This window comes from Oncorhynchus keta, chromosome 10, assembly GCF_023373465.1.
Source record: "Oncorhynchus keta strain PuntledgeMale-10-30-2019 chromosome 10, Oket_V2, whole genome shotgun sequence".
NCBI classification, from domain to species: Eukaryota; Metazoa; Chordata; class Actinopteri; order Salmoniformes; family Salmonidae; genus Oncorhynchus; species Oncorhynchus keta.
In genome coordinates, this window is record NC_068430.1 from 66,102,365 (window position 1) to 66,125,295 (window position 22,931).

Sequence of the window (22,931 nt, forward strand, 5' to 3'; positions counted from 1 at the left end):
TTCCCATACAGCCTATCATTGGTCCTGTCTGTCAGCCGACCCAACTCCTCAACCCCCAAGTCCAGCCCAACGATCTCCAGCAGGGTCTGCATCCGCTCGTACCGCTGCTCATCCTCAAGCCTCACCTTCTTCTCCTCAACTGGAGGAGACTTGGATCTACTGCTGGAGTCAACATGACCCTCGAGCAGAGTCGGCCAAACTTGTGGTAGCTCCTCGCCCACAATGAGTTGCTCATTTTCGTCGTTGACGATCTTTGAGAGCTTGTTGAGGTCCACTCCTTCATTGAGGACATTGAGGAAGCGCTGGAAGCCTGTGGCTACTATGTCTTTCTCCTGTGTCCTGAGTGAGTGAACTGGCCTCTGAATGGTTGGATTATGCTGTTTATCATCAGGAACCACCTAACAGGAAACATGAGGAAATATCAATGAATATCTATCCACTTCAGCTATAAACAAACAAAAAGTGTATGATCTGCTTGCATCATCAGGACGGCCCATCAAACTTCATTTACGTATCGTTTATGTGTGCATTTCACACTACCTTCGTGTTATCATGGGCTTGCTATATTCATCTGTTTGTTTTGGTTGTTTCAGATTATTTTGTGCCCAATAGAAATGAATGGTAAATAATGTACTTTTGGAGTCACTTTTATTGAAAATAAGAATAGAAAAGGTTTCTAAATACTTCTGCATTAATGTGGCTCCTACCATGATTACGGATAATCCTGAATGATGAGATGAGAAAGTTAGACGCACAAATATATCATACCCCCAAGACATGCTAACCTCTCACCATTACAATAACGGGAGGTTAGTCTTGTGGGTATGATATTTGTGTATCTAACTTTTCACTCAGAATTATTCACGATTCATTCAGGATTATCTGTAATCATGGTAGGATCCACATTACATTATTATTAGAAACTTATTCTATTCTTGTTTACAATAAAAGTGACTCCAAAAATGACACAATACATGATTTATCATTAATTGTTTGTTTTTAAATCCAAACCTGTGGAGTAGACAGACACAAAGTAAGATAAAATGCTTCACTGTCCCAATAATTACGGAGGGCACTGTATTTGGTTGCATTCTGTCAACTGCATTTTACTCATAATTACTCATTCAGCAATGATTGGCTGTTATCTGACTAGCTATGCTACAAGTCCATCTCAACGACTGTTAGCATGATAGGTAGCAATTGATGCATCTGAAAGGATAACAACATTTCCACGCAGGTGGTTGACGGACACTAATATAGCCATGACATTCTAGACAGCACTGTAAGTCCTATAAGAACACAAAAATAGATTATGATGCATACAAGTAGGTAGACACTTCATATGGAGCGTATGTGGGATGGGTGTCAATCGCAGAAATCGATTGTATTAATCAGGGTCCATGGTTTTCTTGACCTGCTTCTTATGATACTTTTGCGATGGCTACATACCTCATTGTTGGGAGAGCGTCGCTGGTTCATTAAACCCTTCACTCTCAGTCTCAGAGGATGGGCCTCTTCATTTTCTAGGGGAGCGCTAATCATCAGCTCCAATGCTCGCATCTTGTTTTGTTTCTTCAGCTTGGCAGGGGTATCCCGGAGGAAAAGAGAGAATATTTTAATATAACATATGCCATTTAGCGGACGTTTAATCCAAAAGCGATTTACAGTCATGCATGCCTACATTTTACATATGCGTGGTCCCAGGAATCAAACCTAGTACCCTGGCGTTACAAGCGCCACGCTCTACTTACTGATCTACAAAGGACCACATACTAAAAGGACCATTTTAGTATGTGTAAGGAAGTTGCCCCTGGACTGTGATCCAAGGTCAGTTTTTATTTACCTCTTAGCAGTAGAAAAACCTGGTTCTTACATTAACTATTAAGTCCATGTAGTAGAAACATCAGAATCCAAACACCAAGAAAGATCTGGTAGTCATCCTGAGTGTTCGTTTTTTAAAATATTCTTGCTATACATAAGCCGTAAACAATAAAGGTGGTTTACTTTTTTTCCACTTACACGCCTTGATTAATTCTGGAAGTTTTTGCACAAATGCCTTTTGTAATTATTTACTATTAAGCAGCAACTTCTTTTTGATCTATCAGGAAATATATATTCATAACAGGGTTAATTCAGGATAAAAATTATATTCAAGACATTCATTGAAATTTGAATTGGTCACACCCCACAGGAAGCAGAATTTGAAATAAAGGAAGTAGAATTGAATTCAAATCAAAGAAATTCAACTGAGACATGAATATATGTCAATCATTGACAATTGATTGACAATCCATTGACAAATACATTGCCAAAATTATTTGCCACCTCTAGGACAGTTTTACTGCTTCTTTAATCAGAACAACAGTTTTCAGCTGAGCTAACATAATTGCAAAAGGGTTTTCTAATGATCAATTAGCCTTTAAAAATTATAAACTTGGATTAGCTAACACAATGTGCCATTGGAACACAGTAGTGATGGTTGCTGATAATGGGCCTCAGTACGCCTATGTAGATATTCCATTAAAAATCAGCCGTTTCCAGCTACAATAGTCATTTACAACATTAACAATGTCTACACTGTATTTCTGATTTAATTTGATTTTTTTTAAATGGATTTAAAAAATGTGCTTTTCTTTCAAAAACAAGGACATTTCTAAGTGACCCGAAACTTTTGAATGGTAGTGTACATGTTTGATTTGAATACTTTCTTGTGCACAGGTAATGTGAGGGATGCCGATTTAATAAGAACGGTCTTCCGACTATGGATATATCTTCAACGTCAGACACGTGCTGCTAAAACAGGTAGTCATTTCAGTGTGGCTTAACTTGAAACGGCCAAAGACCGAATGCCCCAAGATGGAACGTTAAATAAATGTACTTACACGTTATTAACTGTATACATGACGGCGAGCTTGTAGGGCTACAACATGTCAAACAGTATTGGTCACCATACATGATGTCAACATGAACATAACGATGTATGGAATAAATTATCTATTTGAATTTCATTGAATTCAATTCTACAGACAACTCAAAGTAAGGGGAATTTGACCAAAACTATCCCTTTAATTCAAATTCAATTCTGCTTCCTGTGGTGTGTGGCCCATTCAATTCAAATCCCAACATTTTATGGAAATGAAAGGTACATACTAATAGGTACATACCTTACACAGTAGGTGCCTTACCGGTGTTCTTCTGAACTTACGTAGAATGTCCAGCACCCTCCGTTTAAGAGGTAGGCATATGCGTGACGACTTGTCGGTGACCTGGTTGTATGTTTTGAATATTGTATTGTTTATCTTGGTCTGTTTAGCGATGCCCTTCACTGTTGTGGATGCAGTCTGTTTTTTAGGCATGTCCTTAGCTCCGTGTTTAAGCTGTCGTGTAGCAAGAACAGCTTTCTTGCGAGCTATCTTCTCCTCTATGACCTCCAGCTCCTTCTTCTTACGAGCGAGTTCCAGGTCCACACCGGGCTGCACAGGCTCTCCGTCAATGTCCCCATCTGTGTCTGGGGAGAAGGGACCACTGCTACCCCTCAATGAGCCTTTGCTCCAGTCTCTGGCAGAGGGATCCATAATGTAGCTCATAGCAGAGGAAGCACCAGATTGTAACTCTCTGGTTCCATTTGGCATGTTATCTTCCAGCGTGTCTGAGCTGGGATGACTCTTCAGGTTCACTGCAGCATAAAATAAAAATGTAAGAAGACATTGGTGAGCTTAATGTAAGCTAAATGTTGTTGTGTACTGTCGTGCTAGGTTGCCTGGCTACCCAAACTCCTTGCTCCGGCCAAATGCTATGCCCAAGGATGTGAATGCATTTATCTGCAATGAGTCTGGATTGGTTGTCACTAGTTACCACAGCCACAAAGTCAAAATTGGCTATATTGTAAAGATTCAAGAAAACAAAAACAAGCTGTTTGGTCTTAATTGAAGGTTAGGCCTGAGATTATCAGTGTGGTTAGGGTTTGGTTTAAAGACATTTCAGAAATAGGCAGGGTTTATGACTTTGTGGTTGTGGTAACTAGTGACAAGCGTCTGGATCGGAGTACCTCCCCGACAATTTCTAGAACGCAATCTCATTCTAACCGTTCCGATTGGTCCCAGAAACCGATCAGTTGGGTTTTTAAAATTCGTTATTGCCCTTGATACTCTGGTTAGAAATGATCCAGTCGCTGATGACTGTTTTGTACAACCCTAATTTTGATATCAACACAAACAACTTCAATAATGGCAGTCACTAGCTAGGTTTCCATCCATTTGGAGACAGATTTATGCGAATATTCTAGAATCTGGATAAAGAAAATAGGCACATTTTACAACCAGTGGTGTTTTCCACCAGTGGTGTGATAGAAATCAGTGTGTGCACAAAAAGTACCTTTTCGCTAAGTTTTCATGAACTTAATTCTATCGTATTTTCAACTCTACAGATAGTTTTGGCACAAAAACTGTTGTATAAAATAGCAAATGTGCTTACGCTAGTATTGGCACATGTGCTCCAGCTAACAGCTCGCAGATACAGTGCAGGTAGGTTGTGCTGGTAAACTAGTCTACATGATGAGATTATTATGGATAAGAACAAGAATATTTTTTCTTTGTCAAATGGCAGTCAAGCATCAATCATCATGTCACTTGTTCAGCCTCTCTTTCGTATCATCTGAGATTGCCGCGGTCATCCCCCTCTTCAAAGGGGGTGACACCCTAGACCCAAACTGCTACAGACCTATATCTATCCTATCCTGCCTTTCTAAGGTCTTCGAAAGCAAAGTTAACAAACAGATCACCGACCATTTTGAATCCCACCACACCTTCTCCACTATAACTGCCATCGATAAGAGACAATACTGTGCAGCCGTATTCATCGACCTGGCCAAGGCTTTAGACTCTGTCAATCACCGCAGACTCAACAGCCTTGGTTTCTCAAATGACTGCCTCGCCTGGTTCACCAACTACTTCTCTGATAGAGTTCAGTGTGTCAAATCGGAGGGCCTGTTGTCCAGACCTCTGGCAGTCTCTATGGGGGTGCCACAGGGTTCAATTATTGGGCTGACTCTCTTCTCTGTATACATCAATGATGTCGCTCTTGCTGCCTGTGATTCTCTGATCCATCTCTACGCAGACGACACAATTCTGTATACTTCTGGCCCTTCTTTGGACACTGTGTTAACAAACCTCCAGACGAGCTTCATTGCCATACAACTCTCCTTCCGTGGCCTCCAACTGCTCTTAAATGCAAGTAAAACTAAATGCATGCTCTACAACTGATCGCTGCCCGCTCCTGCCCGCCCAATCAGCATCACTACTCTGGACGTTCTGACTTAGAATATGTGGGTAGCCTAGTGGTTAGGGCATTGGACTAGTAACCGGAAGGCTGCAAGTTCAAACCCCTGAGCTGACAAGGTACAAATCTGTCGTTCTGCCCCTGGACAGGCAGTTAACCCACTGTTCCTAGGCCGTCATTGAAAATAAGAATTTGTTCTTAACTGACTTGCCTAGTCAAATAAAAGGTAAAAATAAAATACTCGTCGCCAAACCCATTGGCTCCAGGTTATCTACAAGTCTTTACTAGGTAAAGCCCCGCCTTATCTCAGCTCACTGGTCACCATAGCAGCACCCATTCGTAGCACGTGCTCCAGCAGGTATATTTCACTGGTCACCCCCAAAGCCAATTCCTCCTTTGGCCGCCTTTCTTCCAGTTCTCTGCTGCCAATGACTGGAACGAACTACAAAAATCACTGAAGCTAGAGGCTCATATCTCCCTCCCCAACTTTAAGCATCAGCTGTCATAGCCCATCTGTAAATAGCCCATCCAACTACCTCATCACCATACTGTATTTATTTATTAATCTTGCTCTTTTGCACCCCAGTATCTCTACTTGCACATTCATCTTCTGCACATCTATCACTCCAGTGTTTAATTGCTATATTGTAATTACTTCGCCACCATGGTCTATTTATTGCCCTACCTCCCTTATCTTACCTCATTTGCACTCACTGTATATAGACTTTTTTCTACTGTATGTTTGTTTATTCCATGTGTAACTCTGTGTTGTTGTATGTGTCGAACTGCTTTGCTTTATCTTGGCACGGTTGCAGTTGTAAATGAGAACTTGTTCTCAACTAGCCTACCTGGTTAAATAAAAGTTAAATATATATATATTTTATTTATTAATAAGACCTTCAATATTTATTTGAAAGGAGCATCAAGATCACCATGCACTAGTGCTGAGCAATTAAATGTCCGTTGTTTTCTGTTTTTAAACTACAATATTTAGTTTTTTAAACAACAACTAATTGACCAATGTTGGTTCAATTATTTGAATTCCATTTTATTCCGTTTTTTTCTGTGAGCTCAACTGTGCGATGTGGTAGGGAGTTTTAGTTTCCAACAGGGCCAATATTCATCATAGTTTATCGCATAAAACATGGCAATTAACTACAATGACCACAATTCATTGTGCATCTACTTGTCCGGTGTGTGTTTCTTTTACAGAAGAGGCAGAAGAATGCGCCATCGCAAGGAGATATAGAGCAGCTATTGCTTTGCACCGTATCTCTAACTGAAAATACATGATCTAAATGATTGATAGTTGGTATTCAGCAGTCATGCCATATTTTCTTTGAACTACAAAATAGTGATTTTGTCAGATGGCAAAGGCAGCAGCTCTATAGAGATGAGATGACTTGGAATGAAATAATAGTCATCAAATAAAACAAATGTAATATACACAACTGAAATATTTTATTAAAGTAATATGAATAAATGTTGGTTAATAACTGATAAGCAGTAATTGGCGGTCACTACGATTAATTAGTTGTTTTATTCTATGTTAGAGCATTCAACCCACATAATGCATAGTGAATTTATTTTAAAAATCATCAAAACTTAAATCGAAAACGGTTTTTTTTTACTAATCAATCCGAAACCTACCTCAAAAAGCACTAATTGCTCAGAACTACCATTCACTTTCATCACACTGTGAAGTTCTTCATAACTCAGCTGTAGTCTAATAAACTGCATGGTTTCCCAACTCATAGTGGCAGGACCACACACAGTATCATCGTGTGACTCCAAGTTTAATATGATGGTTATTAGATCAATAGCGTTTCCACCGCCATTTCTTGCAAAATACATTTACTGACATAAAAAGATCCCACCATGTCGAACGACCAAATTATCTTTTGGCATTTATAAAATTGTATCATCATAGCTTTATACGTACAGTGCATTTGGAAAGTATTCAGACCCCTTGACTTTTTCCACATTTTGTTACGTTACAGGCTTATTCTAAAATTGATTAAATAAAAAAATCATCAATCTACACAAAATTCCAAAATGAAAACCGGTTTTTAGAATTTTTTTGCAAATGTATAAAATATATATATAAATAAATAAATTGACATTGAGCTCAGGTGCATCCTGTTTCCATTGATCATCCTTGAGGTGTTTCTACAACTTGAATGGACACAACCTGTGGTTAATTGAATTGATTCAACATGATTTGAAGAGGCACACACCTGTCTGTATAAGGTCCCACAGTGACAGTGCATGTCAGAGCAAAAACCAAGCCATGAGGCAGAAGGAATAGAACACAGCAGCCTACATCATTCTAAAAGAAGTTTGGAAGCACCAAGACTCTTCCTAGAGCTGGCCACCCGGCCAAACTGAGCAATAGGGGGAGAAGGGCCTTGGTGGTGATATTTTTTGGCACCCTTCCCCAGATCTGTGCCTCGATTCAATCCTGTCTTGGAGCTCTACGGAAAATTCCATCAACATCATGTCTTGGTTTTTGCTCTGACATGCACTGTCTGTGGGACCTTAGAAAGACAGATGTGTGCCTTCCAAAATCATGTCCAATCAATTGAATTTACCACAAGTGGACTCCAATCAAGTTGCAGAAACATTTCAAGGATGATCAATGGAAAAAGGATGCACCTGAGCTCGATTTTGAGTCCCATAGCAAAGGGTGTGAATACTTATGTAAATAAGGTATGTTTTTATTTGATGTATTTTTTGGAGAAATTGATAACCTGTTTTTGCTTTGTCATTATTGGGTATTGTGTGTAGATTGATGAGGACATTTGATTTAACAATTTTAGAATAACATGCTGACCAAACCGGACACACGCGTGCACCTGCATGCGCCATCAGGCGCATGTTGATTTTGTACCCCACACCAGACACGATCAGGACACGCAGGTTGAAATATCAAAGCTTGCTGTTGCTAGCTCATTTGTCCTGGGATGTAAACATTGGGTTGTTATTTTACCTTAAATGCACAAGGTCCTCTACTCCGACAATTAATCCACAGATAAAACGGTAAACTGAACTCCTTTCTCGTCATCTCTCCTCCTTCCTCAAGCTTCTTTTTTACTTCTTTGGACTTTATATGGTGGTTGGCAACCAACTTTACAGTGCATTACTATAACCGACTGGAGTGTGGATGTCAGTTAATCTTTCAATCACTCACGTGGGTATATGCTCCTAAAAACCAATGAGGAGATGGGCGAGGCCGGACTTTGCAACGCATTGAGCGTCACAAATAGAACCTATTTCTATTTTAGCGCCTGGCCACGCAGACACTCGCTGAATCGCGCGCAATGATTGAATAACATGTATGTGTACATTTCTTTTGCAAAGCTCGCACACGTGTGCGGTATGGTCAGCATGTAAGGCTGTAATGTAACCAAATGTGGAAAAAGTCAAGAGTTCTGAATACTTTCCAAATGCACAGTACCGCGGCTAAGGGCTGTTATACGCACGATGCAATGCGGAGTGCCTGGATACAGCCCTTAGACATAGGTATATTAGGTATATTGGCCATATACAACAAACCCCAGAGGTGCCTGCCTTATTGCTATTATAAACTGTTTAACAATGTAATTAGGAGAGTAAAAATACATGCGTTGTCCTAGCCGTGGTACATGTAAGGGATAAACGCAGATGTTCTGTAAATTACCTTGGAAATAACGGACGATGCAGCGGGACGAGGTGGTCCCTTTTTCCAAGGTAATGTACAGAACGGAGGCGTTTATCCAGCTTATACCACAGTTGCCAAAAAAAACTATATGAAAGCACACATTTACCGGTACAAATACATATCTTTCGCTGATATTTTCATAAGCAAATTCATACTTTCATCTTTTGGTTTGCTAGAGATGCGACCCAGTCGTTCGATTAGTTTGATATTTACAGACGCGACCCACTCGTTCGTTCTTAATGTTCTGTTCTTACCCCATGCTTGCTGCTAGCTAGCCAGCCAACTTGCTACAGCTACAGTCATTCATTACCTCTGCAGCCAGAATAACAGCAGTTTATCCAGCTTATACCACAGTTGCCAAAGAAACAATATTAAGCACACATTTACAGGTAGAAAAAAAGTTGATATTTTCATGTATATAAACAAATTCATGCTTTGCCATCTTTTGGACACGACCCAGTCGTTTGTTCTTTATGTTCTGTTGCCATGCTCTCTGGCAACATTCCTATCACTTTCTTGCGGCTAACACAGTCACTACCTCTGCAGGCAGAATAACAGCAAAGTAGCTGTTTTCTATTGACGTTCATTTGGATACATCCATAACAATGAGCTGATAATGCCCGGGAATAGATAGAAAACATATTTCCACTAGATGTTGGAACATTGCTGCGGGGACTTCCTTCCATTCAGCCACAAGAGCATTAGTGAGGTCGCGCACTGATGTTGGGCAATTAGGCCTGGTTCGTAGTCGACGTTCCAATTCATACCAAATGTGTTCGATGGGGTTGAGGTCAGGGCTCTGTGCAGGCCAGTCAAGTCCTTCCGCACCAATCTCGACAAACCATACAGTGTAGATGTCCTGGATGGCAGGGAGCTTGGCCTCAGTGATGTACTGGACTGTCCGCGCCACCCTCTTTGGCGCCATGCGATCGAGGGCAGTGCTATTGCCATACCAGGCTAGATCTGAACACAATTAGAAATTGCATTTTTGTCATTGCTCCCCCCAATTTTGTTATTGCTGTGATACAAAACACAGTATCAGTGTGCTTTAGGACCATGCAGATGCCTCAAGAGAGGTCGGGTAGGCTCTTTGGTGGTATCAGCCGGCTGGATTTAGGACCGCGCCGACACCACAGAGCGGGCTGGCTTATAGGACCGTCACGGGAGACATGAACAGAGGCAGGAGCTGTGTGTTGTGCTTTTTCTTTGAGTTGTAAAAGCAAGCAGAGCAGAAACGGTCTACTCTTTATTTGACTGATGCAAGGTAACTGCTATTTGACTTATTAACGGGAAAAAATTATTTATTCCCAGTGCTGAGCTAGTAGTGTAGCTAACTGACTTAGCATTAGCTAATGTTTCATCCCCTCTCAACTGAATTTCTGTCTAAAGTGAATTAACTAGCTACAGTGGCTAGCTAGTAGTTACCACAGCCAGTTCAGCTATAGCCATCTCAGTATCTGTCAGGTAGCAGTATTTGTGTTGTTGTGTGTATGGAAATGTTTTGTATAGCCTTTGTTTTGTCCTGTTTCAACAGAAGTAAATTAACTTGGCTAGTTTTTGCCAGTTGATGTACCATTAGAGCTAGCCAAAAGTTGTCTGATGCTAGCTCACTAACTTCAGCTATTATGTTTGCCTCAATCACACTAGATGAAACAAGCGGCCAAACGATTGAAGACCAACATTTAGACATTTGTTTTGACAGTGCAATATGAGTTTATTAGAGTCCGTATAGCAATGTAACATTATTGATCTGGCGTAACTACATGACAGAAGTTTAAAGCTACAGTCTAGGATCTGGGAATAATGGTAATTTCAATTATTGAACCATTGGTTCTATTCTTGGATAATAATGTATAAATGTACACAAAGGTAATATTTGTAATGCCTCATTTGAGCAGGATCAGATTGTGACAGGGGTCTCAACAGGATCAAGAAACCAGGGAAGACCAGTCTGTGGTGCAGTAAGGTGAACTTATATGTTATGCTCTTGTGAAGGTTGGCTGAATTCTGGCAAAGAGTATGTTATTTTATCTCAGCATATCTACAGATTCTCCTTTCTCCCTGTTTTTGTTTGCTTGGAAATGTTGATACTGGAGACTGATATCAGAAGAAACTGATATCAGAAGAAACTATGTAACCCAGCATTTAGTGGCTAAGTAATGCATTGCTATTAATTGTAAGGTTGGTTATCCTCCGACAATATCACAAAGGATGGCAGAAATTTAAAGATTAACGGTATAGTGTGCAACTTTCATAAGCTCTGGATGCCTTATATGGAATACTGTATGCATGAAAACATGCCCACGTCAGGGGAGATACCTATTTAGGCAATCCCTAGCTGCTGGGCTGCTCAGTCCTGGCCCAGGGGTCAGCCGTATTGTTGGTTGTCATTCTGACCTTGGCCTAACACACCTGAAAACAATAATACATTTTTCACTAAGATCCTAAAGCTCAGTGGGGTGTGATGGGTTGGGGCACTGAAGGGCGTTGGACCCCTAGGGACAAGACAGGGCGATCCAGCTATATTGTGTGCAAGTAAAAAGAGCTCTACAGTACTATTAGGCCTATGATATGAATTACAGTGCCCTCAGTAATTATTGGGACAGTGAAGCATTTTATCTTATTTTGGCCCTTCCTCAAAGTTTGGAATTTAAATCAAACAATGACTATGAAGTGCAGACTGTCAGCATTAATTTGAGTTTATTTTCATCCATATCGGGTGGACTGTTTAGAAATGACAGCACTTTTTGTACATAGTCCCCCATTTTAGGGGACCGAAGTATTAGGACAAAATTCACTTGTATGTGTATTAAAGTAGTAAAAAGTGAAGTATTTGGTCCCCACATTCATAGCATGCAATGACAACATCAAGGCTGCGAGTCTACAAATTTGTTGGATACATTTGCTGTTTGTTTTGGTTGCATTTCAGATTATTTTGTGCCCAATAGAAATTAATGGTAAATTATGTATTATGTCTATTTGGAGTCACTTTTATTGTAAATAAGAATATAATTAGTTTCTAAAAGCTTCTACATTAATGTGGATGCTACCATGATTACAGATCATTCTAAATGAATCATGAATAATTATGAGAGAGAAAGTTAGACACACAAATATCATACCCCCAAGACATGCTAATCTCTCACCATTACAATAACATGGGAGGCTAGACATTTTTTGGGAGGGGTATGATGTGTGCCTCTATAACTTTCTCACGCATCATTATTCACAATTCATTCAGGTTTATCCATAATCATTGTAGCATCCACACTCATAAAGAAGAATTTGGAAACATATTATTATTTACAGTAAGTGACCACAAAATTATGCCAAAAGGGTCATATTAGATTGTGTACAAATGCAGGAAATTTGTTTGATGTCCCAAAAAATTGAGGGAGGTCCCCCAGTCCCCCCTCCAGGTTATGTCCCCCCTCACTTCTAAAACCAAAGTTGCGCCCCTGGCTATCAGAATATGAAGATATCACAGAGAAGACTGGTCTAGACGCACAGAAGTGGCTTTGTGCTGATTGTGTTCAGATCTTGCTGACCACTTCAGGACGTGGTCTGGAATACAATGCGGACTTCTCAGTCTGGATGCAATCGGGCTAACGAAATCGCATACAGTGGGCGACGTCATACGCAGTCCTCCTACAAGTCTCCATTAAACTTGTGTTTTTGGGACCGACTGGCACTTTCTCATTATAACTTGAGGAAATTCGTTCCTAGCGTGTGAGGAACGCGATTGCTGGCTTCAAATGCTAGCCATAAATGCTAACTATGATCAGAATACTAAAGCTGCATTAATCTGAAGCGGAACCTCTTCTACTAAGCTAGGTAGCTAACGTTAGCTTGTAGCTATGCCATTTTCAGAACATGCTGTGAGCGTGACAAAAGCATATAGCCCAATAACTGTTTATCATAACCAAACACATTACCATATTCTTAAAAATAAAGTGCAAGCAGTAGCTATAAAATTATTGTTTACCTCGTCTGCAACCTCACCCGCGCTCGTCTTAGGCCTTAAAGAGGGTACCATCTCATTATGTTCGCCATGTCATTTTAGATTTTGAGGCGTCAAACAAGTTCCACGCAATTGCATAAAAATGCATATATTACCTAGTACAAAAGCAAAGAACTAGCTAGCCAAGGACAAAGACTATTTGATTTTTCTGCTGTACCTGCTTCTGAAGATTTTTTCCCACCCTGTTATGATTCAAATTCCAATACTGCCACCAACAGGCCGGAGTGTGGAGCATAGTTTAGATCATCAGCATGACTTCCATTTTGAAGTTACTTTTTAAGAAAAATAAATAAATAAAATAACTCTTTATTTGTATATATACACAGTGAAAGAGGATCCACAGAAATGGGTTAAGAGTTTTCCTGACCAAATAACCAGCCTAGGAAAATCTCCAGGCCCTAATTAAAACTAAAAGCCTATATAGATAATCATTTTTGCACGTCAGATCACGTTTTCAAGAAAAGCCCCTGACCGTACCCATGCTACTACATATAAATCCAATCTGAATATACACTGAAAAAGATTCTTCAATATGTTGCCTTAAAGGATGTGGCTCAAAGATAACAAATCCTTTGTTAGCATCATTACAAATCAATAAATGGATGATAGGTAACAATGTAAGCTAACTAATGTCCATAGGGTCTGGATGGGTTAGCAGCAGGTTCTATTCTAGTGGGAGATGAGCTCATGATGCCAAGTGAAGATCTGCAGAAAAGAGGAAGAGTTGAGACAAATGACTCGCTATTATAGAAAAACAGTCATGCTTTCTTGATTTGATAAGAGAATCACTGCATAACTGACCCAAATCAAATATTCCAGGGTCGTTAAGTTAAGAAACAACTAAACTTTACAAATTTCACCAAAGTCTAGTAAACACAACAGAATACGGATTCTTTGATGAAATAAATATAGTATTTCTACTGCTTTTACTTACAACAAACTGCCTTTGAGTTTATGTTGGTTGCGTCGATTTCCGCTTCATCTTCAGGTTGAACTCTTCAAGCTGAGAACGGGTACACACTCGCATGTCAATAAAAATATGACTGAATGGTGAATAATATCATTAGTAAAAAGGCACAAGGAACAATGACAAAGTGAGAACAGCATAGAAGTAAGCCACGGTCTATCGTACCAATGGTAATAATGTACTTCCAGAAGTAATTACAAACCTTCTTCTTTAGTTTCCCCTTAATCACTTCTTCAGGCATTGTTTTTTTCTCCCCTTCAACATCGCTCTCTGCCTCCGCTTCAGAGAGGGCCCTGGGATACTTTGCAGCCAACCGAGCGGCCACTTTCGCTGCAGCTCTTGCAATCAGTCCATCTCTCTTCCCTTGGAGATCTCGATATATTCTCCTCTTTCTCAGAACCTCTTTCTTGTATTTATTATACCTTTCTTCAAGCGCCTGCCTGTTTCTCGTGACTCTTGACCGTCTCATGCGGCGTTTGCTGCCCTTGGGCACCACCGTCTTAACGTAATGCAGACAGCGGGGGGGTGACAGCTCCTTCAGTTGTTGAACCTTGTTCAAGGAGATGGGGCCTGGGGTCAACACTTTCAGTGCTGGCGTCAGTACAGCCGTGCTTGTGAACTTGAGTTCGCTATCGGGCTGGGTAGATGTGACCTGGGGATTGCTAGCAGGCTGGATGTATGTAAGCTGGCGGGTGCTAGCGGGCTTGGTAGATGTGACCTGGCGGTTGCTAGTGGGCTGAATGTATGTAAGCTGCTGGGTCCCACCAGGCTGGATAGATTTGACCTGGGGGTTGCTAGCTGGCTGAATGTAAGTAAGCTGGCGGGTGCTAGCAGGCTTGCTGTTTGGGAGTTGGAGGTTCATGAGCTGGAGCAGGTTGCCAGTGGACTTGGTGTTTAGCTGCTGGAGGGTGCCAGAGGGCTGGTTGTATGGGAGTGGGATATATGCTAACTGGTGGTTACTGGCAGGCTGAGTAGATGAGAGCTGGAGGTTTCTAGCAGCCTGTGTGTATGCGTATGTCTGGCTTGAGGCTGCTGTGCTATTAGAGTAATGTGGTGGGGCGCTGAGGTAGGGTGGATACCCAGGGGGAGGGTATGGGAAGGGAGGCTTGGTACCAGGGGGCATGGTAAAAGGGGGCATAATACTAGGGGGCATAATACCAGGGGGCATAATACCAGGGGGCATAATACCAGGGGGCATAATACTAGGGGGCATAATACCAGGGGGCATAATACCAGGGGGCATGGTACCAGGGGGCCTAATACCAGGGGGCATGGTACCAGGGGGCCTAATACCAGGGGGCATGGTACCAGGGGGCCTAATACCAGGGGGCATAAGGCCAGGGGGATAACCCCAACCTGGAGGGAAGGTATTGGCGTAGGGTCTGCTGGTATACAGAGAGAACTGGGTGGTGGAAACGGTTGCCATCATAGATGCATTAGGAGGGTGAGAAAAAGGATATATAGGGTCCTTTGAGTATGTGTTGAGGTCAGCAGAGCTTTCGTTGGACTTGTCCCTATACCAATCATTGTCGCTTCCTTCGGCCCAGTCGCCATCTCTGTCACAGTCCCTGGTACGACAGCGCCTGTTCTTGTCTCTGTCCCTGTTACTAGAGCGCCTGTCCCGGTCTCGGTCCCTGTTACTAGAGCACCTGTCCCTGTCTCTAGAGCACCTGTCCCTGTCTCTATCCCTGTTACTAGAGCGCCTGTCCCTGTCTCTGCTACTAGAGCACCTGTCCCTGTCTCTGTTAGTAGAGAGCCTGTCCATGGTACTAGAGCGCCTGTTCCTGTCCCTGGTACTAGAGCGCCTGTCCCTGGTATTAGAGCGCCTGTCCCTGGTATTAGAGCGCCTGTCCCTGGTACTAGAGCGCCTGTCCCTGTTTCTGTCCCTGGCACTAGAGCGCCTGTCCTCGTCTCTGTCCCTGGCACTAGAGCGCCTGTCCTCGTCTCTGTCCCTGGTACTAGAGCGCCTGCCCCTGATACTAGAGTGCCTGTCTCTCTTGCTGTCCCTGGTACTAGAGCGCCTGTCCCTGTTGCTGTCTCTGGTACCAGAGTGTCTGGAACCAGAGTGTCTGTCCCTGTCCCTGGTACTAGAGCGCCTGTCCCTGGAACCAGAGTGCCTGTCCCTGGTATTAGAGCGCCTGTCCCTATCTCGCTCAGATTTGTCCCCGTCTCTCTCTCGGTCTCGCTCAGAACTGACCCAGTCTCTCTCTCTGTCTTTTTCTCCGTTTCTCTTAGATCCGTCCCTCTCTGTGTCCTCGTCTCGTTCTCTGTCCCAGTCTCTAGTTCTAGAGTGCCTGTCTGACGTCAAGGGACTCCTCTCCTGGTCTCTCTTAATCCCGTACAGCCTCTCCTTGGTCCGGTCTGACAGTCGGCCCAACCCCTCCACCCCCAGGTCTAGACCGATGGACTCCAGCAGGCTCTGGAGCTGGCCGTGTGGGAGATCCAGCCTCCTTTCTCCAAGAATGTGTGAGTGACTGTGGTCCTGTGGCAGAGCTCTACTGTGGGGTCCCAAGCAATCCTGAGAGCTCTGAGCTGGGGCCCCCTTATCCTCACTCCTGTAGGTAGTCTTGGGATGGCCCTCCTGCATAGGGGGTAACTCATTCACGTTGTTGACAATCTTTGAGAGCTTGTTGATGTCCACCCCTTTGTTGAGGACATTGAGGAAGCGCTGGAAGCCTGTGGCTGCTGTGTCCTGCTCCTGTGTCCTGAATGAGTAAATGGTGGATTTGTGTTGTTTATCCTTAGGGTCCTATCAGGAGACATGAGAGAATATCAATGGATAACCATCCACTAAGACAGCTGCTTGCTTTATACCTTAAAAATTGATGAAGGTTGACAAGATTCATACCAGTTATATGGTCAAGTGCTGTTAAGACAGACATAGGCAAAGTACAGTTGGCCCAGAACAGAGTAGCATGTCTGGCCCTTAAATGTACACGGAGGGCTAACATCCACAACAGACCGAGAACTTGATACTTCGAAGTCAGTTCTTTATGAATTGTAGTTTAGAAAACAATCTTTCCGCAGAAGCGACTGTTACAGGATTGTAAAAACAGCTTGATTGCCATAGCTACATCCGGGAAACTGGTCAGAAGTGAGTTGTGCTTCAAATACAGCAGTTCTGCAACATCTTTAATTGTGCCTCTCATTCTCCTTAATTGCCGGCTTCAACATGTTACGGAAAGAAATTAACGTATAGGAAGCTCTAGGGAGAGGCCGTCTGGATACTGGACAGACAATACATTTGCAGATACAAACACAGATTATCATATTTAGCGGACAACCGTTCTTGAGGCTTGAACAATAAAAAGCGATTTGCGATTTCGTTCATACTGGTGAACCGGTGTTTGAGTTGTGTGGTTGCAAATATGAACAGTCCCTTATCTCAGGTATATCTTGGCATGTATTATTCAAGAATAGGATTACATTTTGTGCAGCGAAATGGACATAGGCCTATAATGCACCATGTCTCATGAAAGACTGTCTGGGTTGGCAATACAGTCGGGGCCGCAACCTGGATCTCCAGGCTGCGGTGAAAAGATTTGCACACACACAAAAATGAGGACTTCAGGAGACTCTCTCAAGTTAGATTTCATATACCTTGAATATTGCAGCCCATTTGTGCAGGCTATTAGCCAGTCAAAACCCACTGAGTTCAACAATAAATAGTGGCTGATTTTACCCTCAAGCCAAGTACTTTTTTCCAGTTTATTTTATTTTAACTAGGCAAGTCAGTTAAGAACAAAATCTTATTTACAATGACGGCCTACCCCGGCCAAACCCTCCCCTAACCTGGACAACGCTGGGCCAATTGTGCGCCACCCTATGGGACTCCCGATCACTGCCGGTTGTGATACAGCCCGAGATCAAACCACGGTGTGTTGTTTCGCCTCGAGCACTGAGATGCAGTGCCGTAGACCACTGCGCCACTCGGGGGAGAACTTGTTTGGCTATTTGATGTGTCATTTTTATAAAAAGCAGCTAAATACAGTACATAGCTATAAAATGTACACTGAATAATGAAACAATCCCTAGTAAACTAGTGTTTTGAGGGTGGACTGACTATTACTTGGCATTAATAGACTGGTTTTACTCACAACAACTTTCTATCCAAGCTAGGAGAGAGCACTAGGACGGCTCATGTCATGCAGGTTCAGGTAGCCTATACAGGACCGTTGTATATTATAAAAAAATCCATTGGTAGGTGATTAGTATGCTGTTGCATAAAAACATTATTTTACGCTCTGCAATGTTTGAATTTCCAACTTTAATTACTGAACAAGTAATTACATTATTGCCACCAGTCAGCAGTCTAAAAATGGCAACATTGCGACAACATGTATAGCTTCGTGAAATGTTAGGCTTAGCATGAGAAAATGACTACCAAATAGGCCTACCAATAAACATTTATCCATAAGCCAAAGCAAAGCTATAGATGCCCGCGCAATTTCAGCACCATGGACAGCCATCAGTTTATTTTACACTGGTGGTATGTTTTATTTCTGTGTTCTCCAGGAAGAGTAGCTGCTGCCTTGACAACAGCCTAATCAAATAAAATACTAAACGGGGGTTTGTAGCTATAGAATGTAGACTTAATAATGAAACAATCCCTAGTAAACTAGTGTTTTGAGGGTGGACTGACTGTATTATTTGGCATTAATAGACTGTTTTTACTCACAGCAACTTTCTATCCAAACTAGGAGAGAGCACTAGGACGGCTCATGTCATGCAGGTTCATGTAGCCTATACAGGACAGTTGTATATTATTTAAAAATCCATTGGTAGGTGATTAGTATGCTGTTGCATAAAAACATTATTTTACCATCTGTAATGTTTGAATTTCCAACTTTATTTACATTATTGCCACCAGTCAGCAGTCTAAAAAATGGCAGCATTGCGACAACATGTATAGCTTTGTGAAATGTTAGGCTATGAGAAAATGACTACCAAATAGGCCTACCAATAAACATTTATCCACTAGCCAAAGCAAAGCTATAGATGCCCTCACAATTTCAGCACCATGGACAGTCATCAGTTTATTTTAGGGGGTGGGGGTCAAAGAAAAAGTACCAAACTATCTGTTCAATAAGTTACTAACCTTGGGTTTGTAGTAAATAGTAAGTGAGAGAGTTAGCTGTGCCTGAGTTTTGTGTGTCGGAAATACATGGAGGAAACTCATACCTACACTCTGTTCTCTGTTCTGTATTTCGACTGCCAGCGCATGGAACAGAAGAATCCACTTGGCAAACCACACTATTTCCTAACTTGAAAAATGTACAATATATGCATCTTCCAAATAAAACCTGAAGTTTGGTAATTGAGAGAATTAGTAAGGAATGCTTGCATGTGGATGTGCATGCATGTGGTAGGTCAGACACAGTTTAGTTTGTTGTCATACCCATTACATTGAATTACATTTACATTTAAGACATTTAGCAGACGCTCTTATCCAGAGCGACTTACAAATTGGTGCATTCACCTTATGACATCCAGTGGAACAGCCACTTTACAATAGTGCATCTAAATCTTTTAAGGGGGGGGGGGGGTGAGAAGGATTACTTTATCCTATCCTAGGTATTCCTTAAAGAGGTGGGGTTTCAGGTGTCTCCGGAAGGTGGTGATTGACTCCGCTGTCCTGGCGTCGTGAGGGAGTTTGTTCCACCATTGGGGGGCCAGAGCAGCGAACAGTTTTGACTGGGCTGAGCGGGAACTGTACTTCCTCAGTGGTAGGGAGGCGAGCAGGCCAGAGGTGGATGAACGCAGTGCCCTTGTTTGGGTGTAGGGCCTGATCAGAGCCTGGAGGTACTGAGGTGCCGTTCCCTTCACAGCTCCGTAGGCAAGCACCATGGTCTTGTAGCGGATGCGAGCTTCAACTGGAAGCCAGTGGAGAGAGCGGAGGAGCGGGGTGACGTGAGAGAACTTGGGAAGGTTGAACACCAGACGGGCTGCGGCGTTCTGGATGAGTTGTAGGGGTTTAATGGCACAAGCAGGGAGCCCAGCCAACAGCGAGTTGCAGTAATCCAGACGGGAGATGACAAGTGCCTGGATTAGGACCTGCGCCGCTTCCTGTGTGAGGCAGGGTCGTACTCTGCGGATGTTGTAGAGCATGAACCTACAGGAACGGGCCACCGCCTTGATGTTAGTTGAGAACGACAGGGTGTTGTCCAGGATCACGCCAAGGTTCTTAGCGCTCTGGGAGGAGGACACAATGGAGTTGTCAACCGTGATGGCGAGATCATGGAACGGGCAGTCCTTCCCCGGGAGGAAGAGCAGCTCCGTCTTGCCGAGGTTCAGCTTGAGGTGGTGATCCGTCATCCACACTGATATGTCTGCCAGACATGCAGAGATGCGATTCGCCACCTGGTCATCAGAAGGGGGAAAGGAGAAGATTAATTGTGTGTCGTCTGCATAGCAATGATAGGAGAGACCATGTGAGGTTATGACAGAGCCAAGTGACTTGGTGTATAGCGAGAATAGGAGAGGGCCTAGAACAGAGCCCTGGGGGACACCAGTGGTGAGAGCGCGTGGTGAGGAGACAGATTCTCGCCACGCCACCTGGTAGGAGCGACCTGTCAGGTAGGACGCAATCCAAGCGTGGGCCGCGCCGGAGATGCCCAACTCGGAGAGGGTGGAGAGGAGGATCTGATGGTTCACAGTATCGAAGGCAGCCGATAGGTCTAGAAGGATGAGAGCAGAGGAGAGAGAGTTAGCTTTAGCAGTGCGGAGCGCCTCCGTGATACAGAGAAGAGCAGTCTCAGTTGAATGACTAGTCTTGAAACCTGACTGATTTGGATCAAGAAGGTCATTCTGAGAGAGATAGCGGGAGAGCTGGCCAAGGACGGCACGTTCAAGAGTTTTGGAGAGAAAAGAAAGAATGGATACTGGTCTGTAGTTGTTGACATCGGAGGGATCGAGTGTAGGTTTTTTCAGAAGGGGTGCAACTCTCGCTCTCTTGAAGACGGAAGGGACGTAGCCAGCGGTCAGGGATGAGTTGATGAGCGAGGTGAGGTAAGGGAGAAGGTCTCCGGAAATGGTCTGGAGAAGAGAGGAGGGGATAGGGTCAAGCGGGCAGGTTGTTGGGCGGCCGGCCGTCACAAGACGCGAGATTTCATCTGGAGAGAGAGGGGAGAAAGAGGTCAGAGCACAGGGTAGGGCAGTGTGAGCAGAACCAGCGGTGTCGTTTGACTTAGCAAACGAGGATCGGATGTCGTCGACCTTCTTTTCAAAATGGTTGACGAAGTCATCTGCAGAGAGGGAGGAGGGGGGAGGGGGAGGAGGATTCAGGAGGGAGGAGAAGGTGGCAAAGAGCTTCCTAGGGTTAGAGGCAGATGCTTGGAATTTAGAGTGGTAGAAAGTGGCTTTAGCAGCAGAGACAGAGGAGGAAAATGTAGAGAGGAGGGAGTGAAAGGATGCCAGGTCCGCAGGGAGGCGAGTTTTCCTCCATTTCCGCTCGGCTGCCCGGAGCCCTGTTCTGTGAGCTCGCAATGAGTCGTCGAGCCACGGAGCGGGAGGGGAGGACCGAGCCGGCCTGGAGGATAGGGGACATAGAGAGTCAAAGGATGCAGAAAGGGAGGAGAGGAGGGTTGAGGAGGCAGAATCAGGAGATAGGTTGGAGAAGGTTTGAGCAGAGGGAAGAGATGATAGGATGGAAGAGGAGAGAGTAGCGGGGGAGAGAGAGCGAAGGTTGGGACGGAATTAAACTTGTAAAAACATTATATATAAAAAAATCCAGTCCACATATTTTAGAAGCGGATCAGAGTTTCCTAGCAACTAGCTAGTTTACGTCAGATTAGCTAACGTTAGCTAATGTTATTTTCAGAGCAGGTTGGCTATGTAAACATAAGTATGTATGCCAGTCAGGAAGGTACCGGCAAATATATTAAATCACCAAATGTAATTTCCAATACTTCTGGAAATGCATGTGCAAGAACCGACAAAAAATGATTATTTACCTTCTCGCTTTTCCTCCTGGTAGCATCTCGCAGGTCTTCATCATATCTTGTGTGTCGTCTCATTCTGGATTTTGAGAGTTCAAAAATTTGATCGCCCTACCACTGAGCTCTTTGACTTGAAAACAAAATTGTAGTATTATAGTAGAAATAAAAAGGTTTATAAACTGTGGTATCACAGCTAGTTAGCTTTCCCAGTCATACCTCTCCAGCGGGGTGGGGAGAAAGCAGATGTTTCCGGTTTTCACGGATACAGTCTTTTCAGCCTAATTTCCGTTTCCACTGAAAAACAGATGTGGGGACTCCGTAAGGTCAGAGAGCAAGAGGCAAGACTTGAGGTTTTACTCCGCCCAAAATCTGTCAAAGAAAATAAACCCAGGAAGTGAGGAATTTTTGTAGTGAGGTCAATGAGAGCGTGTCAAATTTGGTCAACAAAAAATGTTATTCTAATTTGCTACGTCAGGCCTATTTGATCGAATAGAAGTTCCGTAGTTGCTAGATTTATAAGAATGCACCAATATAAGTGGATGCACGTGGCATTTCGGCAAATTAAAAACAGAAAGATTTTATATCAGAGTTGTGCCATAGAGATAGACACATCATGGATATAACCTGTTTAAGCATGGACATTGAACTTGAGGGCGTCCACTATTTTAAAGTAGTCAACTGGGTGGGCATTCCAATAAGTTGGAATTAATCAGACAACGCAAAATAAAATGTACCGATACAATAATTGAACAGATAAAGAGATGAGTCTTCTATCAATCTCTATGGCTGTTGTTAAAACGCGGATCTGCCCTCTCATTGGCTGAATGGTCCCACCTGGTCTCGCTGCCACAAACCTGTATTCAATCTTTGAGGACATGTATTTCCATTTCCATTGTTAGAGCAGTCACTTAAAGATCTTGTCAATATAATAGACAATCTTTGGTTAGGTGACTTCTGAAGCTGTGAGCTAGGATATTTTATAAGATTGGAAGTGCAACACTGCCACCATCAGGACGGAGTTAGAATTTC

The 22,931-nt window shown here is 43.0% G+C and overlaps 2 protein-coding genes across 11 annotated transcripts in view; both read right to left on the bottom strand.

Annotated features, from left to right (window-relative positions):
- LOC118389243 (uncharacterized) overlaps positions 1 to 13,147 on the bottom strand; it is a 45,331-nt gene extending 32,184 nt beyond the window's left edge. For 5 of the 10 annotated variants that reach the window (XM_052527690.1, XM_052527691.1, XM_052527689.1 and 2 more), the window contains exons 1-2: positions 12,963 to 13,147; positions 3,186 to 3,676 (exon numbers count right to left, since the gene is read on the bottom strand). In XM_052527690.1, coding sequence (XP_052383650.1) covers positions 3,186 to 3,632 — 447 coding nt within the window. In that variant the 5' untranslated portion in view covers positions 3,633 to 3,676; positions 12,963 to 13,147. Of the gene's footprint in view, positions 1 to 3,164; positions 3,677 to 12,962 lie in introns of all 10 variants that reach the window. The other 5 variants (XM_052527684.1, XM_052527686.1, XM_052527683.1 and 2 more) reach the window with 1 other exon arrangement.
- Positions 13,148 to 13,288: 141 nt separating this feature from the next.
- LOC118389242 (uncharacterized) lies at positions 13,289 to 22,234 on the bottom strand. The gene is made up of 4 exons (XM_052527694.1): positions 21,918 to 22,234; positions 14,168 to 16,714; positions 13,933 to 14,001; positions 13,289 to 13,703 (listed from the first exon to the last, which is right to left on the bottom strand). Exons 1-3 carry the CDS (start codon positions 21,978 to 21,980, stop codon positions 13,951 to 13,953), a joined length of 2,661 nt encoding a protein of 886 aa, XP_052383654.1. The 5' UTR covers positions 21,981 to 22,234; the 3' UTR covers positions 13,289 to 13,703; positions 13,933 to 13,950.
- Between the last annotated feature and the right edge of the window lie 697 nt (positions 22,235 to 22,931).

Coding starts and splice junctions, on each gene's coding strand:
- LOC118389242 (XM_052527694.1), bottom strand. CDS start 21,980: ATGAGACGACACACAAGATATGATGAAGACCTGCGAGATGCTACCAGG. Junction 16,715..21,917: donor CCAGGAGGAAAAGCGAGAAG/GTAAATAATCAT, acceptor GTCTCCTGATAG/GACCCTAAGGATAAACAACA. Junction 14,002..14,167: donor AGGGGAAACTAAAGAAGAAG/GTTTGTAATTAC, acceptor ACCCGTTCTCAG/CTTGAAGAGTTCAACCTGAA.